The sequence below is a fragment of the Tamandua tetradactyla genome, chromosome 2 (assembly GCF_023851605.1).
Source record: "Tamandua tetradactyla isolate mTamTet1 chromosome 2, mTamTet1.pri, whole genome shotgun sequence".
Lineage (NCBI taxonomy): Eukaryota > Metazoa > Chordata > Mammalia > Pilosa > Myrmecophagidae > Tamandua > Tamandua tetradactyla.
The window spans coordinates 95,566,362-95,585,640 of record NC_135328.1 but is presented as its reverse complement, the minus strand read 5'-3'; the positions used below and the strand labels follow the sequence as shown (position 1 = coordinate 95,585,640).

At 44.6% G+C, this 19,279-nt stretch overlaps 1 protein-coding gene and 1 long non-coding RNA gene across 5 annotated transcripts in view; one reads left to right on the top strand and one right to left on the bottom strand.

Annotated features, from left to right (window-relative positions):
* Positions 1-14,137, bottom strand: part of LOC143673593 (uncharacterized) — a 115,007-nt gene extending 100,870 nt beyond the window's left edge. For 2 of the 3 annotated variants that reach the window (XR_013170472.1, XR_013170473.1), the window contains exon 1: positions 13,922-14,137. This is a non-coding gene — a long non-coding RNA (uncharacterized LOC143673593). The other variant, XR_013170474.1, reaches the window with a different exon arrangement.
* Positions 14,138-14,389: 252 nt separating this feature from the next.
* Positions 14,390-19,279, top strand: part of VLDLR (very low density lipoprotein receptor) — a 33,297-nt gene continuing 28,407 nt past the window's right edge. The window contains exon 1 of one of the 2 annotated variants that reach the window (XM_077148313.1): positions 14,390-15,036. In XM_077148313.1, coding sequence (XP_077004428.1) covers positions 14,955-15,036 — 82 coding nt within the window. In that variant the 5' untranslated portion in view covers positions 14,390-14,954. The remainder of the gene's footprint in view (positions 15,037-19,279) is intronic. The other variant, XM_077148314.1, reaches the window with a different exon arrangement.

The window sequence follows — 19,279 nt, the reverse complement described above, 5'->3', positions numbered from 1 at the left end:
CCCATTTTCATGTTGAGGTTCTGGAGGCTCAGACTAAAAAGTGACTTGGGCAAAGCTATCCAGCTACTAAATTACAGAAAGAGAACTGAAACCCAGGTACATGCGAATTCCAAGCATATGCTCTTAAACATGAAATGACTGGGACCCTATTTGTCCAGAAGAGCCTGTTCATCCCAATTGAGCTAAGAAGCTCCCAGATTCTTCCTCATGGACAAAGGCTCATTGGTCCTGCTTATTCCCAGTTAGCCCCAGAGCCAGAAATCAGACATGTGTCTTCAAGCTCAGGGGATCATAATAGAAGTAAGATAAAAAAAACCTGGAATGCTATGAAGTTTGAAAGGGCTGAATTTCACTGGGAAGGCAAGGTCCATTCAGCTGTGTCCTCACCAGTATGGCAGGGCCTCTCCTGTTCTACAGGGATCCTTGGTGGGAACAGCACCACAGAGGGTATTTTGGAAATACGAAAGTACATTTTGATTGTGTATTGTTGGGTTTCAGTGAGCAGGGCTAATCATTCTGGACTTCCTGCAAAGCAGGTGACACGTCCTATTCAAGAAGAAAGAGAGAAAAAGGGTCTATTTGACTTTTGTTCTGTTAAGAATTAAGTCTCCCATTTATAATTATCTGAGCCTAGATCCTGATGGCTTTGTTTTGCATATAAGCAAGAGCATTTCTGCATAGTTTTAATCTATACTGATTTTTCCACGAATTCAGCTACTGTCCAGTCCAGGGAAGATTTTACTGATTTGGTTTGAAATATCACCAATTATGACTTATCATTTCAGAAAATCATATCATTAACCCCTATACCTATATTAGTTGGCTTTTGTGACCATTAAGTGCACAGAGATTCTACATATGCAGTATCTGTCCACTGCACATTGTTTTGTGGTGTGGTTGGGCCATATTATTTTATTACAAATTGCTTTCCATTAATTTTTCCTTTATATTAAACTTAGGACATTACTCATTATTTTTTGCAGATAATATATGTATGCAGACTATATTACTTATGACTTTCATGTCAGGACAGAGATAGGGTTTTTCAAGATATTTCTTACATGAAGAAGGCAACTGATAGCATTGAGAACCACTCTACCCTCCCACCAAACAGAAGGCAAACACTTGTCTAGGCATGTGAATCTTCAGGTGAAATGATGGAGGGTTCTTTACTCAATGTTATCTCTGTTGAGGGTCCCCCATGCCATAGGTGGTTTGGGCTCCCAAATGTCATCTCTTTAGAGTCACACACCAAGCCACTTGCTTAAGGCAGGATCCTTTGCATTTTGGAAGAACGTAAGATCTAGAAATATGCTCAAGAGATTCAGCATAATTCTTTCTCCCTTCATGAGTGCCTTTCAACAGGGTCCTTTTCATTCACCTAATGATTTCTGTAACCTTAAATTACAAGAAGAGGTTCCAAGATGCTCACTAGAACCCTTATGCAAATTTGTTTACTACTATTTACCCACTTTTAAATTTTGAATATCAACTCACTGTTATAGCAAAAATCTCACTGGACATGTCATGAACACCATTCACTATCATTTATATCAACACTTATCTCATTGGAACTAGACAAAATGCTCTAAGAGATGGGTAGGGCAAGAGGGAACTCCTTTTCTCAGTTGAAGACAGTGATGCTCAGAGGAGGTAAGGGGCTTCCTCATGGTCACACAGAAGTGAGTGGCAGAGCTTGGACTCAAATCCCAGCTTTTGAATCCAAATGCAAGCACAAGTCATACCACATTCAGCTGAGGAACATGGAAAATGTTGCAAAGTCCCTGCCACAACATAGTTTTGAAAATTTATTCTTTCCGTGTATCTCCAGCTAGCATGGACAGACATGTACTCCCAGACCCCACCGTCCTGAGTTCATTCATTAAAAACAGTGCTGTTGTTGCTCAGATGTGGCCTCAGTCTCTCTAAGCCCAACTCTGCAAGTGAAATCATTGCCCTCCCCACCATATGGGACATGACATCCAGGGGCGAAAGTCTCCCTGGCAATGTGGGAGATGACTCCCAGGGATGAATCCAGACCTGGCACCATGGGATCAACAATTATATTCTGACCAAAAGGGGGAAAAGAAGTGTAACTAATAAAGTATCAGTGGCAGAGAGAGTTCAAATAGAGTCGAGAGGCTACTCTGGAGGTTGCTCTTATGTAAGCTTCAGGTAGAGGTTGCTACCTGTCATAACCTGCCAGCCCCCAACCAGGAACATTCCAGCCAATCCTAAAGAACACCTAGGGCAATATATAAGATTCCACAAGGGTTCCAGGCACTAGAGTAACTTTCCAGAAACCTACAACCTCCAGATGGGTTGCTGGTTCAGATAAGTACTGAAACCTAGCCCAGCCTCTCCAGAACATCAGATAGTTCCATCTCCCTACCCCATATTAGTGGCAGACCCTTTCAATATAAAAAATTCAGAATTGCCATAGCCCAAACAACCCCAATGAGAGGTATGGAAAGCTCAAAGGTGATGGTGGAATTATACATAGAAGATAAAGGACTTAACAAATGAATATGAATGCTGAATCATCAAATTAATACCTCTTTTAGTCTTCAGTATTTTAGAGCAGCTAGAAGTAAAACCTAAAATTGTGAAACTGTAACCCATGTCAAAGTCTGAAATATGTTCTACAACTAATTGTGGTGCTGTGCTTTGAAATGCATAGCTTTTTTGTATATATGTTATTGTTCACAAAAAAAAAAAAAGGGAAAAAAAAGTCAATTGTGATGATAAAGTATTTAAGCCCTCTAGCCTCCTATATTCTGGAGCAGCTAGAAGGAAAAGTATGAGAGGATCATATGATAGCCCATGACAAACTCTGGGATCTCTCCTGTAACCACTCTTTGAAGAGTGCTTTGCAAACTATTGCTTTTTTATTTCTTTGCTTTGTATATATGTTACACTATACAATAAAAAAAGTTAAAAACAAAAACAAAAACAGGGCTGGTTCCCCATTATCTATACCAATGATCAAGTGCCACAGCATCTAACCTGTGGTTAAAATTAAACGCAGTGAACTTCACTGTTCAATTCCTGCCATGGAACAACTTTCACACTAGTTAAGTGTCTCTTATACCCAGTCCAAGGCTCCGTGCTGTCAAGTTACACAAGGATTCCAGTACAAAGTGTCATATCTATACAAGGTCCCTGCTACATGCCCCAAAGGACAAACTATGGCCAGACATGAGCATTTGGGGTCTATGTTCTGATTCAAGTAGGAATTTCAGTAACAGAAGGCACATTAAGAATGGACTGGGTACAGATCACCCTCCTTAGTCACTTATAGGGCCCTCTTTGAGTGCTGGGAGCTTCCTGGTATGGGCTCCCTGGTTACCGTCCCAAAAGTTACAGGAACTCCAAAGAAGTGGCAGAGACTGGGTAGAGCCTTAAAAGGTTGTAAAGAGCCAAAGGAAGTCAAAGTTACCTAGCAAACAAATGGTAATGCTTTAGGTTCCCAACCTTACTGAATATGACTTTGTGTATAATGGCAAAACTTTCGGACACCCTCTCACATGATAGTAGGTATCAAGGTAAAAGGTGAGTGTAAGAACAACAAGGTCAAGCAGAATCTCATGGAGAGGGCTCCATGCGCCCACACTAAAGGGAATGAAGAGACACTGAAAATTTACTTCTCAGCAAGAATAATGGGTACACAAGGAAAGTTAAGATGAGTTGGAAGTACAAGTATAAATATGTACCACAAAACATCACAGTCTCTTCGATTTGAGTAAGTAATAAACTCCCACTATGGCCCCTGTGAAGATACAGAACAATTAACAAGGGGGTATTTGGGAGAAAAACACAATGAGCCCTCCAAAACCCCAGATAACTACCCAAAAAGGAATAGCCGACTTACTGGTTTCATTGTAAACTCAATATGCATGCTGCCAGGTCTAGATACAGGACAAGTATTTACAGCTGAGCAAAATTTAAATGGCCAATAATGTTTCCCTGCAGAAACACTCTAGTGATTATGAAAATAAAGATTCTAATGGAATAGCTACTCTGCCGGACAGGACATTAGACTTTTTAGTAGAAATAAACAAACTGAAGTCAGTTCATATCAGAGTTAAAGGAAATGGGAAGAGAATTTGACCTGATAAATAGTTCCTGTTTTCACCTTCAGTTTCCAAATAATTTTTGTTGCAATATTTCTGATAATTTCTCCAATGAATCTTTCCCTGAAGCAGACCTGATATGAGGAAATTAGATCTATAAGGCATAGTTCTATTTCTCTGCACATGCTATGAACTTACTTTCCATGACAGAGCCTCCTGGGGTTTCTTCTATGGAGCCAGGGAGAAGGCCAGGCAGGGGTTGGGGGGCAGAATAAAGCAAGGAAAGAAAGCAACTTTAATAGATGTGACTACAATTTCCTTGCAAAGACAGAAAAAGAAAAGAAATTATAACTGCTGAGATTTTTTCCTTCAAGTTGTTAACAGAATTGCTAACTACTTCACTTTGTTACAAGATCCTAATCAAAACAACAGAAAAAGGAAGAATGTTTTCACTTCTCTCCTCAGGGAGCCTTCTCTAAGACACTCCAGATTTTACCTGACATGATTCAATTTGCGGCTCAGTCATGATGACACAAATACTACTTGGTACCTCCTGTTCTATTGTTCTTTCAGTTTTGCCTTGCTCCAAAAAAAAGAATACTGGATGGAAGCTAGCCTAAGCATGGCCTTTGGGAGTACAGAATACAAAACCAAAAATTCACAGTCTACCTTTTTTAAAGCATAAGACTTAGAGTTCACCAAGAGACCTCCTTCATACTCCATCTAATCACACTGAATATTTACCCCCATCCTCCTGTGTGAGATATAGAATGTAAACAGCCCAGGGGCACTTGGCACAAACTCCCTGGGGACGCTGATCTGAGGCTCAGCTCCCCCAAACTGCTGAAGGGGGATTATTGTTCTTAGAGTCAATCCACAGATCTCCTCCCAAGGATGATGATGTCATATTTGAACCTTTTCGGAAGAAAGTCAATGTGCAAATTCAAGATGTTCTTCTCAGGCTCTATAAGATACAGCTTCATTTCTTTGTTTTATATTTAGAAAACTGCCCCTTTAGTCAGGCCAGCTTTCAGGAGTCACTATAAATGGAATGACCTTCATGGGTTTTCTATTCGGTGTTTTGAACAGTCTTTATGGCAGCCAGTTTTCTCTCCCTCACCTCTTTGTTCTTTCTTACAGACCCTGGCGGAGGAGAGGTAGGGAAAAAAGAAGGCATATAGAGAGGGAAAGCTAAGCAAGGACCCCTCCTCCTTGCAGTCACTTTTCCCCTGATAGGAGCCTTTCAGGAATTCACCAAGAGAACCAAATGAATAGAATTCTTTGTCCCTTCCAATATAATTGCAGACACATGGAAGATCCGAAAGGTATTTAAACCAGAATTTGTCCCCAACATACTTTGTAGCAGGAAAGGAACAAATTCTGATGGCAAATAGGGGTATTGGTGATATTGGGGTGTTATGTTTAGAAACAATAGAAAATAAAAGACAAGAATTAGCTAGATCCAATAACAGTTTCAGATATGTCCTATTTCTCAAGCTCCCTCACCCCAATCCCAAGTGCTTCCCTCTCCATTTCTATCTACAATGAGACCTCTGCTCCTCGCTTCCAAATGATCCTCAGTATCTTCTTACCAAAGTGAACCCAAGTCAGCTTAGAAACAATGTCTGATTTGGGTCACTAGCCATCAAACAACTTTCACCTCTCGAAGGTGTTTTGCCCAATGGGAAAAGCTTTTTACTCTCCCCATGCAAGGATTTTCCACTCAGGAAAAAAAAAAAAATCAGACCTCCATAATTGCTGTGAGCATACTTTTTGAGAGAGTTCAATTTCTCCTCAGATTGGGGAAATAATTCTTAAGATCCAAAAATAGAATTTTATTTTTTAATCCAGGGTTAAGTTTGTTCCCATTTCATAGTTTAGCAAAATAAACTCAGCCTGCACCTTTTTTCCTATCAGATGAATAGCAGAAATCACAATTCCTTCATGTTCAAAAACACTGTTTCCCACTCACAACCCATTCAAGGGCTCCTTTAAGACTTTGGTGGAAAACCCAGTTCCTAGGAAAGGGCTTCTCCAATTACCATTGCATCCCCTTAACTCTTTGAACTATCTATCCATTTATTCCAGACTTATGACTCTAAGACTCATTAAGTGGTCTTTCCTCTTTTAGATGGCAAACTCTGTCATGCCTCATAATTGAACGGGCACTCGATAAATGAATGCTATAGTGCTCTGAGAAATAATACACTTCCTATTGGCAGCAAATCCAAGGGAAACTTTCTTAGAAGAAGAAAGGACTGTCAATTACCACTTAACAGGCTGAGTTTTGGTTCCCAAAGAAAAAGCAAACAAAATCTACTCACTCCCAACAGTAGCCACACTACAATGTCATTGCTGCCCCCCAGTCACCTGGCATGCTGCTGGCCCCAGAGAGGTGCTCAATAGGTGCTTGTCGGTAGACTGATTTGTAAAGGCATGAGTATGTAACCCATCACTTCTCAGGTAGAGGCCAGCTGAGGTCCTTACAGTCTGGCTGTGCCAAGCTTTTGACCTCTCATGATCCTTGGCTCTCAACAACTGACAAGTCCAGGTGGATGTTGGATGCTGGGCCAGGAGCAAGACTCACAGACTTCTGGGATTCTTGGAGGGGATTTACTTTTGCTTCTTGCACAACAGCCACCTCAACATCCCTATCTCCCTAAGGTGAGATCTCATTCAAATATCACTGAACAGCTTTCCTCCTATAACACCTCCTCATGTGCAACCAGGGTTGAGAATCATTGCCTTATGTTCTTGAAATCTTGGGCCAATACCTGTAATCCCTTTACCTCTCTTTTACATGGGAGCTGCTAATAATGATAACAACAACAATAATTATTACTATTAACAATAATAGCTAACAATTATTGAGCATTTATTATATGCCAGGCAATGTTTTTACTTGTATGAATGCATTCAATCCTCAAAAGTAGTGGGTACACTTGTTCTCCCATTTTTCAGATGAAAAAACTGATGCATAAAGAGGGGTTAAATAATTTGTGTAAAATCTCACACTTATAGGTGACCTAGGCAGGGTTTGAACCCAAGAAAACTGACTTCAGCACTACTAGCTTAACAATTGATCTACACTACCTCTCTAGTCTAAGCATTAATTCAATGAACCAAGGCTTCTAGTTACCACATGGGATTCCCCTGGAGCCTTTACAGACAAATACCTGCTCATATAGTAATATTTCTAAATACACACATCTAATCCCATCATCCTTTGGCCAAAAATCTTTGATGGCCTACTAACAGCTTATGGGATCAAAATCCAAACAATATACAAATGCCTTCTATTTTAATCTGTTAATGCTGCCAGAAATACAATATGCATGAAATGGGTTGACTTGTAATAAAGGGAATGTATTACATTACAAATTACAGTTCTAAGGCCATAAAAATGTCCCAACAAAGGCATCCATAGAAAGATACCTTGACTAAAGAAAGACCAATGGCATCTAGAACACCTCTTCAGCTGGGAAGGCACGGGGCTGGCATCTGTTGGTCCTCTGGCTTCTGGTTGCAAACAGTTTCCCCAGGGGTGTTTTCTTTCTGCATCTCCAAATGTCTCTGTCTGTGTCAAGAGACATTTGTTTCCCTCTCAAAGGACTCCAGTAAGCAGATGAAGACCCACCTTGAATGGGTTGAGATACACGTCTATGGAAACCACCAAGTCAAAAGATCCCACCCTAAACAATAGGTCTGTCCCCACAAGACAGGATTAGGAAAAAGAACACGGCTTTTCTGGAGTACATTTCAAACTTGTACATCTTCCTAAATTGTACTTGCTTAGCCCTCTGGTATCCTCTCCAATCAAAAGACACTCTACCATCCAACAATTCTGAATTGTTTACAGTTCTTTCATACACCACTGAACCCTAAAAGCAGGCTCAAAAACCGGGATTCCTCTGTACACTACAGATATGGTTTTTACCAACATAAGAACTCTTCATAAGTGTGTTTCTAAAGCAATACAGAGATGCTAGGACAAAACCCTCCCAAAGAGTCAGGCTGAAAGGAAGCATATTCACCCAGAAGACAGCCCTTCAAAGAAGGCAATCTCACACTAAGAAAACATTACATACATCAACTGCCCATGTCCACAAAACTCCCGAAAGTTTAAAATTGGAATGATCATGGTCAAATGATACATATCTCAAGAACTTGATGTATTACTCATAACTTGCAGACTAAAATGCTCATGTAATAAGCAATCTATACTTAGGCAGCTCAATAGGCACCACAAAGTCTCCATTTCCATAGATATTTTCATTGCAAGAGTGCTTTAAATGCTATAACACTATATTTCAAAACCTCCTGTAAACCACAACTATGGCAAATAAGGACAATCCAATTTGGGGTCAGAATCATAGGAATTAACCATCAGAGTTTATGGAAAGTAAAGTAAAAGTGGCTTAGTCCTTCATTCCTTCATTGAAAAACGAGTGACACAGGGTGGGTCACGGTGGCTCAGTGGCAGAGTTCTCGCCTGCCATGCCAGAGACCCAGGTTCATTTTCCAGAGCCTGATCATGTCAAAAAAAAAAAAACAATGACACAAAACCTGACACTTCAGCAAAATAAAGGACACAGGGAAGTTCACAATGGAGCCAGAATGTAAATGTCCTTTACTGATCTACTTCCACCTAAAATATAAACTGCTTGAGGTTCACATTGCATCTGCAGGGCTATAAATCTACCTACTGCCTCCTATGACATGGCATTCACATCTGTCACTGACTGGACAAAACCCAAGACCACCCAAGTACCAAATAATGTCCATCTACCCAACCCCATATAAAAAGCTCATGCATTATAGAGTCATCTGACTTCTCATGAGTCCAGCCCAGGCTTTCTCATACTTGGTACAACTGACATTTTGGATCAGCCAATTCTTTGGAGGAAGGGCTGTCCTGAGAAGTTTAGGATCACTCTACCCACCAATACCACTAGTCTCTCTCTCCATGTGTGAAAATTAATAATATTTCAGGACATCCATGTTCACTGGGGTCAAAATCACTCTCAGTTGTGAACCACTGGCCTAGTTTTACATTCAACCCATTTTGGAGTTTCTCTGTAGCAATAAACTATCAGCTGTGAATCCATGTTCTTTATTTTTAGCACATTTAGTCACATTCTTACTTTCTGAAGTTGTTCAAAAGCAGTCTGCAAAATTGATGTTAGCCTTGGGATTGCAAAAAATTCCTTCTTATTAGATTGAAACCCCAGTAGGGGTTCATTTGTAATAAGTCCACATTAGTCATTTGATTTGGGGCTGAGGTAATGATGGGGAGTGGATCTGGCCAGGATACGCATGAAAGAAGTTATTCAAGATAGCCCTTGCTCATACCTACGCTCCTTTCCTCCAGGTGGGAGTGGCCACGTCATTTTCCGCTGGGTGGTTACTTGTGAACTTTTGTCCATTTTACAGTGAGCACACTACATTGCCCAAGGGGGCATCTTTATCAGTTAGGGAGCAGTAACAACAACAAAAAACTCAATCCAAAGTGGCTTAAGTGACAAAGAGAATTTATTGGTTCAGGAAGGGGAGAAGTCCCACACAACTGTTTTCAGGCAAAGCTGACCTGGGCTCAGGTTTGAACTCAGGTTGGATGCTGTTTCTCTGACTCTCTCAGCCTCCTTATGCTGGTTTGGAGCTGAAATTACCCCCAGAAAAACATATTCTTAAACTTAAATCCATTCTTGTGGGTGTGAACCCATTGTAAGTAGGATCTTTTGCTGAGGTTACTTCAGTTAAGGTATTATTACTAGAATCTCTTTATATGAATGAGGTTCAGATATAGAGAGAAAGTCACGGAAAGTAAGAAGTTGAAGGTCAATGGGACCCCAGAAGAGAAGGGAGAGGCTGCCATGTGCACTGCCATGTGACAGAGGAGCCTGGGACCAAGGGTCACCAGCACCCAGCCCCAGAACTCCAGTCCGGAGAAGAAAGCATCACTTTGATGATACCTTGATTTGCAAAATAGCCGGAAAGCTATTTAAAATAGCCTGTAAGCTCATAAATTCCCACTACTTAAGAAAACTCATTGCATGTAGTTTAAGCAGCAAGGAAACTAAAACACTCCTCTTTCCCATGAGATAATTTTACTTTCAAATGATGGCTTCCTTCATGGTAGTAAAGTAGTTACAGAAGTCCTGGCCTCATGTCCACACTCCCAGGCAAAGCTGGCCAGGTGATCCTGATGGAAGCTAAAGTTTGTGACCCACTGGTTTAGACCAATCAGGCCTTACGCACTCATTGTAGAAGTTGATCCTATTAGTTTCATCGGGCTGTCATACAATTAGGAAATGGTGGAATGGAGGCCTAAGAAGTTACCGCCAAATCCACCACCTCAGAAGGGTATAGTTTGTATTACTTCTTCCCATGGTGAGGCTACTGGGTAGAAAACACAGTGACTTGTGCTACAAATTCCCCAGCTGATTTGAAGATTATTTCTGTTGTCTGTATTTATTAGTCTAAGGTGCTTGAAGAAAAGGAAAGTACCAGGCTTATCCTTAGCATTTTCTATGGGCTCTAGCTCACTTGCTCTGGAGAAATTGGGCAAATAAGTTTATACATACGTCAGGGATGAAAAGCTACTAGGCAATTATTAAAATTTCAGAGAGTAAGGCATTCTCTAAAAAAGTTCTTAATCATGGCTAATCACCTGCTCTGGAGCAGGGTTTAAAATACAGTTCCTAAGCCTCTACTCTAAACCTATTGCATCAAGATCTCCATGTGAGAGGTCTGGAATCAGCACTTTTAACAGACATTACCAGTGATTCTTATGGATTATAATGCTTGGAAAATGCAATTGCAAGAGCTCTTTCCAAAGAATTTGGAGGGAAAATCTCATAGAGGAACTTTATGAACATTTCTTACTATGCAAATAATCATTTCTTCTTTATGTACTCTCTCAATACCAGGCCTCTAACTAATAATTCTTCCTCTAATCTTCTCTTACTCCCCTCCCCTCCCCCCAGAAAAGTTACCCTTCATACCACCGCCAGAATGATCTTCCTAAAGAACTACTATATGCCAGTGCTCTGATCAAAACCCATTGTGTGTCTTCCCCGAGGCCTCTGGCATGAAATCCAGTGCTTTAGGATGATGTAATAGCTCCTTCTGATCCAGTCCTTGCCTTTCCTCTTTAACCTTTCTTCCCACCAGTAGCCCACAGGATCACTGCCCTTGAACCATTCCAAATCGCTTGCATTTCCTTGAATATAGGATACTCTTTCCTTTGTTCCCTCTGCTCACCAGGCCTTCCTCCCCACTTCACCCGTGCATCAATCAGGTGACTGCTAGATTTTACTGAGCTAAGAAAATCTCAGTAGATTAAGACGACAAAGGTTTATTTCTTACTCATTTTATATCAGGGATCGCAAGTTATTTCTCCAAAGGGCCAGGTGGTAAATACATTAAACTCTGTGAGCAAAATAGTCTTTATTGCATAGTCTTCTTCTCTTTAAATAACCCTTTATAAGATCATCCTTATTCATAGGCCATACAATAGATCACTGGCCAGACTTGGCATGCAGGCCCTACCCTGCTGACCCCTATTCTTTACGACCACTGCCAGAGACAACAATGCAGCATCCAATCATTCAGAGACCTGAGCTAATGGGACAGCCACCTCGTACACATTCTCATCATACCCTCATAGGGAGGGTCTCACACCAGGAGTTAAATGCTTCCATCCAGAAGAGGCATACTTTAACTTCTCCTCAAAACTAACTGGCCAAAATTAGTGTTCAGCCCCATTCAATTACAAAGGAACCAGGAAGTACGATCCCACCTGTGCCCAGAAATGGGGAGAACTGGGATTACTTGGTAAAAATAACGACTAACACAGCTCAGAGATCAATTGCTCTGGAAAGCCTTTCCTGCTACCCTTATCCTCCAGCCAGGTTAGCTACTCCTCCCCTGTAATTATACAGCCCCTTGAGCACATCATGGTCACAGTGCTGTAGATAGAGTTCTACAATTACTTGTCTGCCTCTCCCACCAGATGGTTAGCTCCCAGAGGAAGCATCTGTCTATGCCCCCTGCCTAGCACAGTGCCTGCTACCCGGAGATGCAACAAATGAATAAGTGTGGTAGATTGTGGGATTGCCTACACACTTACCTGAATGCTTCTGGATCTGCCAAGTGCTACTAGTGATAAATGTCTTCTTCAGATTACTTTCCATATTAATCAAATACATTCTTCCTTCCATACTTCTCTTGCAATAACCAATGCTTGGCAAAAAGTTGGTCACTGAGGCCACAGAGCACTTTGATATCATGTGGGTTATTTTAAAATTCTCAGTTTCCAGGTCAAAAATCAGACACAGAGAACAGTGATTTTCCCAATCAGATGTACCAAAAGTTATGCTTCCTTTTGCTTCAGCCAAAAAGCTACAAGATTGAACATACAACTGCAGCTAATTTTATCAACAATTTATTTATATCTCTTAGAGAGATAAAGAGTAGCACAAGTTTGTCAAAGATAGGTTTCACCGTATCTTATCAATGTTTAGCTTGTGATGTGTATTTATCTCTGAGTAAAATGTTAAAAACAAGGCATGTGACTATTTATAACGTCGTACCTTTTCTTACCAATTCTCTACTCCCTCTACCCCCTCCCTCTTATGTTACGTGGCAAGGCTCATTATCAGGTGGCTTCTCAGACCCCCAAGGATGCTGAACACATAGTGCACCTAAGGTGTTACCACCCCATCTGAATGTCTGTCTGTCAGATCACACTGGCATGCAACTTCACTACTAAATGGTATAAAGCAAGCTGTAATTCAGTTTTACATGCAACAAGTGTGTGGCTACTGTGTGGCATCAACTGTGCAACCACAGGATGGTCAAAACAGCATTCAGAACGAGTTATGGCGCAAAACCCCACCCACTGGTAGACTTAGGCCCCATCATGCTTATCGATCACAATTTGTGTATCCTCTGTCCCCAGTGAAGGGTATCCTGGCCTGGAATTTTCCTCTCCATCTCCTGGGTACAGTAAGTTGCTAACAAACTTCCCATCTAATGGCTAACCTTGAAAAGCCAAGGGAGAGAGCCAGGGCAAGAAGAAAACACTTAGGCTGTGCCCACCACTTCTCCTCCACCGAACAGAACCAGAGCAATCTTACTCAAAGCTGCCAATGTTAAGTCATTCAAGACAAAAACTTTTTCTTACTTTATAATATGAAAAACTTCCCTTTAAGAAGATTAACTAGCTGGATGTGCCCTGCACCCTTGTTAGATGCTAAGCAGACAGACTATGGCAGACAACATACCTCAACCAAGGAGAAAGTGTGCAAGAGGCAAAATTATAGGTTCAGGTATTCTCAGGCTCAAAACCAGAATCAGCCCTTCAAAGGAGTGTTACCTTTGCTTCCTTTTTTCCCCTTTCCTTAAGCCTTGTAATTGAACGTTACTAAGTATACCAAGAAGAATAAACCTAGGAGTGCCCCCCCCCCCCCGCCACATACACACACACACACACACAAAGGTTAAGCTTTTAATTACAGGCCCTCAAACTATCATTTGTGCAATTAGCAATTAACTATAATCGTTGATGGGCGAATGCAGAGCAGTGCTAGCAATTTTCCTCCTTCTCATCCCAGATTGGGTTATTTTAGGCTTTCACTATTACAGAGGAAAAGCCACAACCGCACGCACTTTCACTTACCCACACACAATTAAAGGCACATTGACTTTATAGCAAAACGGCATCTTGACGTGCAATCGACGCAGGCATCCCGAACCCCACATCAGAGCAGCCCAAACGGTTTTGAACCCCTCCTCTTGGCCACTTTCAGCGTAGTGAGAGGAGACCCACGGAAGACGCCACCTACCAGCCTCACAGTAACAGCCTCACAGTACCAGCCTCTCTTTGGGGCGCAGAAAAGGATGATAGAGAGATGTTGCTGCCCAGACAACTGCAAGCCCCCCAGGGTTGCAAGTCCCGTTAGTGGGGAGACGATGGCAATAGCAGCAATAGTTGCATCAGCGCTAACTGCTGCTGCTGCATTTACTGTTGGCGGCTGCCGGGAGGGTACGGTAATGACTGTAGAGAGCGCACAGCTGCGGCGGCGGCGGCGGCGGCGGCGGCGGCGGCGGCGGCAGGTTCCCTGGATCAGGAAATTAAGGCAGGCTCCGAGGATTGGAGGCGAGGGTGGCGCGCGAGCCAACCAGCAACCGCCCCGGGCCCCCGTGAGCCCCGGGCTGACTCGCAGAGCAGCCGGGCCCCGGGAACAGTCCGGGTGGCAGCGGCGGCGGCCACTGTCACGGCCACTCACGCACACTGCACACACACACACACACACACACACACACGCACACACACACATACCCGCGCAAGCATCCGGCCGCCCGGCGCGTCTAGGAGGAGCGCGCCGAGGGGGTGGAGGGCTGAAGCCGCCGCTCACACTTGCTGACCACTCCCCCTCTGCCCTCTCCCCGCTCCTCACCCCGCGCGCTCCAGCCGCCGCCAGTGTGGGTGCTCTGCGGTCGGCTCCTTTCTCTTCTGTCTTCCCCTCTCCTCTCGGCTCCCCACCCTCTCTCCCTCCCCTTTCCTCCCGTACCCTCTGTACCCCTCCCCTCCGCTCCCTTCCCCTCCTTTCCCCTCCTCTGCAGCGCGTGCATTATTTTCTGCCCGCTGGCTCGGCTTGCACTGTAGCTGCAGCCCGGGGAGGTGGGTGGGCTGGGAGGAGATTGTGCAAGTTGTAGAGGAGGGGGTTGCCTCTTCATCCCCGCTCCCTTTACCCCTTCTAACTCCTTTCCGTCCTCCTCCCCCTCCCCCCTCCCCACCCCCACCTCCTTCCTCCTTTCCAAAGGACTGGTAACTTGTGCGGAGCGAGCGGCGGCAGCAACATCCAGGCGGGCACCATGGGCACGTCCGCGCGCTGGGCGCTCTGCCTGCTGCTCGCGCTGTGCTGGGCGCCCCCGGAGAGCGGCGCCACCGGAGCGGGTGAGTAAGGACGCGCCCCTCCGCGGGCTTCGCGGACCCCACCGGGGCGTCAGGGGGCCCAGAGGCGCGGGTCTCCCTTTGCCCACCCCTCTCCAAGGAGACGCCTCTCCGCTCTTCTCGCCTTCTCTCTCCCCACCCCCGTGGCGCCTCTGAGCTGTCAGCGCCGTGGCTGAGCCGGGAGCCGGGCTTGGGGGCCTCTGGGATTTGGGGTGGCCTAAACCTCTCCTGAACTAGTCTTCATACCCTTACACCCCTTCCCCCAAAGCTACTGCTTTGCTTCATTTTTCAACCGCTTCGCAGGGGCCGGAGAATGGGGGCTCCTGAGCCATTGTAACAATGGTACTGCCTTCTCTGCCAGGCGGAGTGTTAGGAAAGAGGCAGAGGGCCGGACCCGGCCGAGACATGCGCTGCAGCCCAGGCTACGCTCCTCTGACTTGGAGGAGGGTGGCAGCGGGAGGTGGGCGACGGTGGGCCCCGCAGGGGACGCGGAGCGCCCGGTGCCCGCCTGGGAGGAGAGTCCTCCGGCGGCCGTGAGCAGGCGCACGTTCCGTGGGCGGCAGCTGGGAGGCTCCGAGGAGCTGTGAGAAGTGCGCAGCTTGCGCACCCGGACTGCTACTCCTCAGGCGACGGGCCCCCTCTCCGGAGTGCGGGTAGAGGAGGAGGGAGGCTTTAAATAGGACTCCCTTCTGGGTGCTTCTCCCCTGCCCTCCCCCTTCCCACCCTTCGGGCCGCGTCTGGAAACCTCTCTCGGCTCCCGTGTGGCTGACCGGGGTAGGAAGACTTAATCAGGTTAGTTTGCTTGTCCTCGTTCGCTGCGAGGTTTCCTCGAGAGGAATCGAGTCCTAATCTAGCGACTGTAATTGGCCTTCATTCTAAACAGTAGATCAAAGCAGGAGCGCGAGAGTTGGGAGAGGTTGTGGGGGGGGGGGGGGTTGTGGGTGGGGTGGGGGTGACTACTTTCGAGTTCCCAGGGCTCTGCCGCACGGGGCCTGAGAGACCAGACTTCAGCCACTCGCAGACCCCCTTGGGGTCACAACAACTTTCCTGGGCGGGCAACAGGAAACCCTGTTCTAAGGGGGTTCGGTCAGAATCCTGACGGGTCCCTGAAGAGGGCTTCAGTCGCTACAGTGAGGGGCTTGCCTGCCGGTTTAGGCAACCGGGGCAGAAATCACCCCCGTCTTAAGCACCCCTTCCAGAAATCACCTCAGTCTTAAGCACCCGTTCCACAGTCCCTAGCGCCAGTCGCCTGGTGGCTTAGGAGGCCCGCCTGCCTGCGGTCACGTGTGTCTTCTCAAGTGAGAGAGAACTTTAAAGTCTGTGGTCAAGTAACCTCTCAGGAATACTTGGGGATCTGAGTCTCGGGAACTGCCCCCTGCCCTCTGGTTCCGACAGTCGCAGGGGCAGCCTGTGCTGCGCTCGGCGATTGGGCTGCGGCGGGATCACGTTTAGGGTGGTCACGTGACTCCGCAGACTCTTAACTTAGCTGCCGCAGAGGTGTTCTCTTGAAGGGAAACATAAAAGATGACCGGTTGTCCCCTGCCTAGCCTCCTCGGAAAAGGCGAATGTGTAGGGAAGATAGACTAGGATGTGTAACACACCTAGAAGACTAGAAAAGCCCTAAATAGAAGAATTTTCAGACTCCACCCTTAATCATTAATTGATGACTAGTAGTAACTTATTAAACAGTTTCTCAGAGCAATGCTGTGGTTTGCATTATACCTTTCGCTAACATTTCAAATCACTAAAGTATACCAGAGTCTATTGATAACGGTCCTGGAAGGTGGGAGAGAAGATTCATTTTTCCTTCATGCCTCCTTCTGGTCTTTAAATTTAATATACTATACTTTCAATTAGAGATTTTCCTTTATATAGAGTGCTCTCAAGCACCTAAACTGTTGAAATGAGTTTGTTGAAGTTGTATGTTCACCTTTCGTTAGGTAGGTAAGGACCCCCTTTCCACACACACACACACCCCTTTGTCACCTGGGAAGTATATGACAGGCCCTGACCAGTGGGAGATAGAAGCCCACGCAGGACATACATTCTTCCAAGAAAAGAAAGTACACCCTTTCTGAACTGGAGGGAATTCAGGGTTGGCAGAGGCAGGTATTGACCTTAAGTCAAGCCTGAATGGTCCCTGTGCTAAGTTCAAAGCCCCAGGGCACTGGCTGACTTCCTGGCCCTGGTTTTTTACACTTAACTATTCCACCCCCTACCCACCCCCCCACTCCCAACACTCACAGACACACACTTGTGGTGCTGGGCTAAAGTGCTCTAGGACAAGGGCAGGTGTGCCTTAAGACTCTGACAGGGAACTCAAGTCAAGCTAATAAGAGAAGTTAAAATTCAGCATTTGTAGTATCCCTGATTGCAAAATACTTGGGGGATCTAGAGCATTAGGATTCGGGGCACCATATGTTCTTTAAGCTAGAGCTTACAAAAACCAGGGTTTTGTGGAAGCGCTTCACGTATGGCTAGTAACTAGCACAGTAGTAGTCAGAGACTACTGTTGTGGGGAGGGGGTTAGTAAAGACTGGCAGTAATAAGTAGGAAAGGAGGGAAAGGGAAAAATAAACTGAGTCATCCAGATAGCACCAAGGGAAGGTGTGACAATGATAGTAATAAGCATCTAGGGCAGAGAAGGAACATGTCAGCAGAGACTCTCTACAGGGGGGTCACCAGCCAAGACCTTATTGGCAGTGATCACTTATTGAAGTCTTGAGCGACTTTGCTCCCCCAAAACTTCCTCTTACCCACTTCACATGGCATTTAGCTGTATTGTCTGTCCTGCGTCATTTTGAGCCTCTGCTTTTATTGCTTGTGTTCCCAGATACCTAGAACACATTTAAAGGCTAGGTTCAGTTGACTTGCCACATGTGAAGACTTCAATACAACTAATGTTCATATGTAAGTGCTAAGTGTTGCTAGCAAAGGTAATGATGACAGCCTCTGTACTCAAAAGAAGTGAAAACCTGATTGAAATCTTTCTGCCTGTATAAAATCGAATAACCAGAAAGTTGACTTAACCTCAGTAATTTCATTACCAACTGAGAAGAGGTGAAAAATAGTTACAACCCCTTCTGCTCAAGGAGGGCTGTCAAGATTAACAAGGTCTCCTAGAGTAGAACCCTGCGATAAGATCAAGGGAACAGATTGGACACAGCCATAGTTTTGGACTTTGATCCAAAGACCAGAAGATTCATAGAAATATAGACAACTCATATTAAATATCTAGATCATGCGCTCTTCTCACAGAATGTGAGATAAAGTCATTTTTTTTTTGATAGAAGGCAGTGTGACCAAGGCTAGGCAGGCACCTCTGTGACTTCCAGGCATAACTAAATTTACCTTGGTTACTGACATTTCCCACAGAAAACCACCCTCACGTACTAGCCTATAAGAAATTAAATGCTTTACTAGGAGAAGGTTTGTGGTGATGCTTATAAATGTACCTGTTTTAGGAGAACTCATCATGGTACACTGATACACTGCCCTCCAGATGGTTAGTTGATAGATTCAAAATTGCTTAGTTTATTCCCTTCTAAATCCCAAGAGAGCATGTGGGCAACACATGACAGATTACTTTCAAGGCAAGCTGTTTAAAAAGTAACTTTTGCAGAGGTGGTAGTTGGGATGCTCCTGTTGAGCAGGAGTAAGTAGTGCAGGAACTGTTTTTCCCCCCTGGTTAAAGAGGTTTTTTTGACTAGGAAATCTGAGGACTGGTGGCTTCTCTGAGGTCTTAAAGGAAAAATATGACCTTGCTTGGGGAAAACCTGGCTTTGTAAGCAAAAGTCATCTCATTTCACTCTGTATTTTCCAATCCTAATCAATGTCTCTGCTAAAGCTCTTCTGCTGGCTTATACTAAAGGCTCTAACGCCACTCATATCACCTAGTTAGACACACTAACTATTCTGCAGGAACTGAACCTGATGGCAAGTGATTCCTTAAGGCTAGCATACTTTCTTTCCCTTTGTGTGAAGTCTCCTAGGAAAGCTAGGGCTTGCTGGTTACCTTGAGTCTCTTTATTAAAAGAATGCCTGAAAGGTGGTCTGAAAGTTAGTATGTACAGCGATTCTGCTTAAAAGTGCTTAATGTTTGCTTAGAAATCCTTTGCCTACTTATCTTAGAGATGCTACGTGGGTTGGGGAGAAGGGTATGCTTGGTCTTGTTAAAGATAACTTGGGAGGAAGAAACTACACTGACGGATGGTGCCACCAACCTGGTGAGTCTAGATTGGCCCTG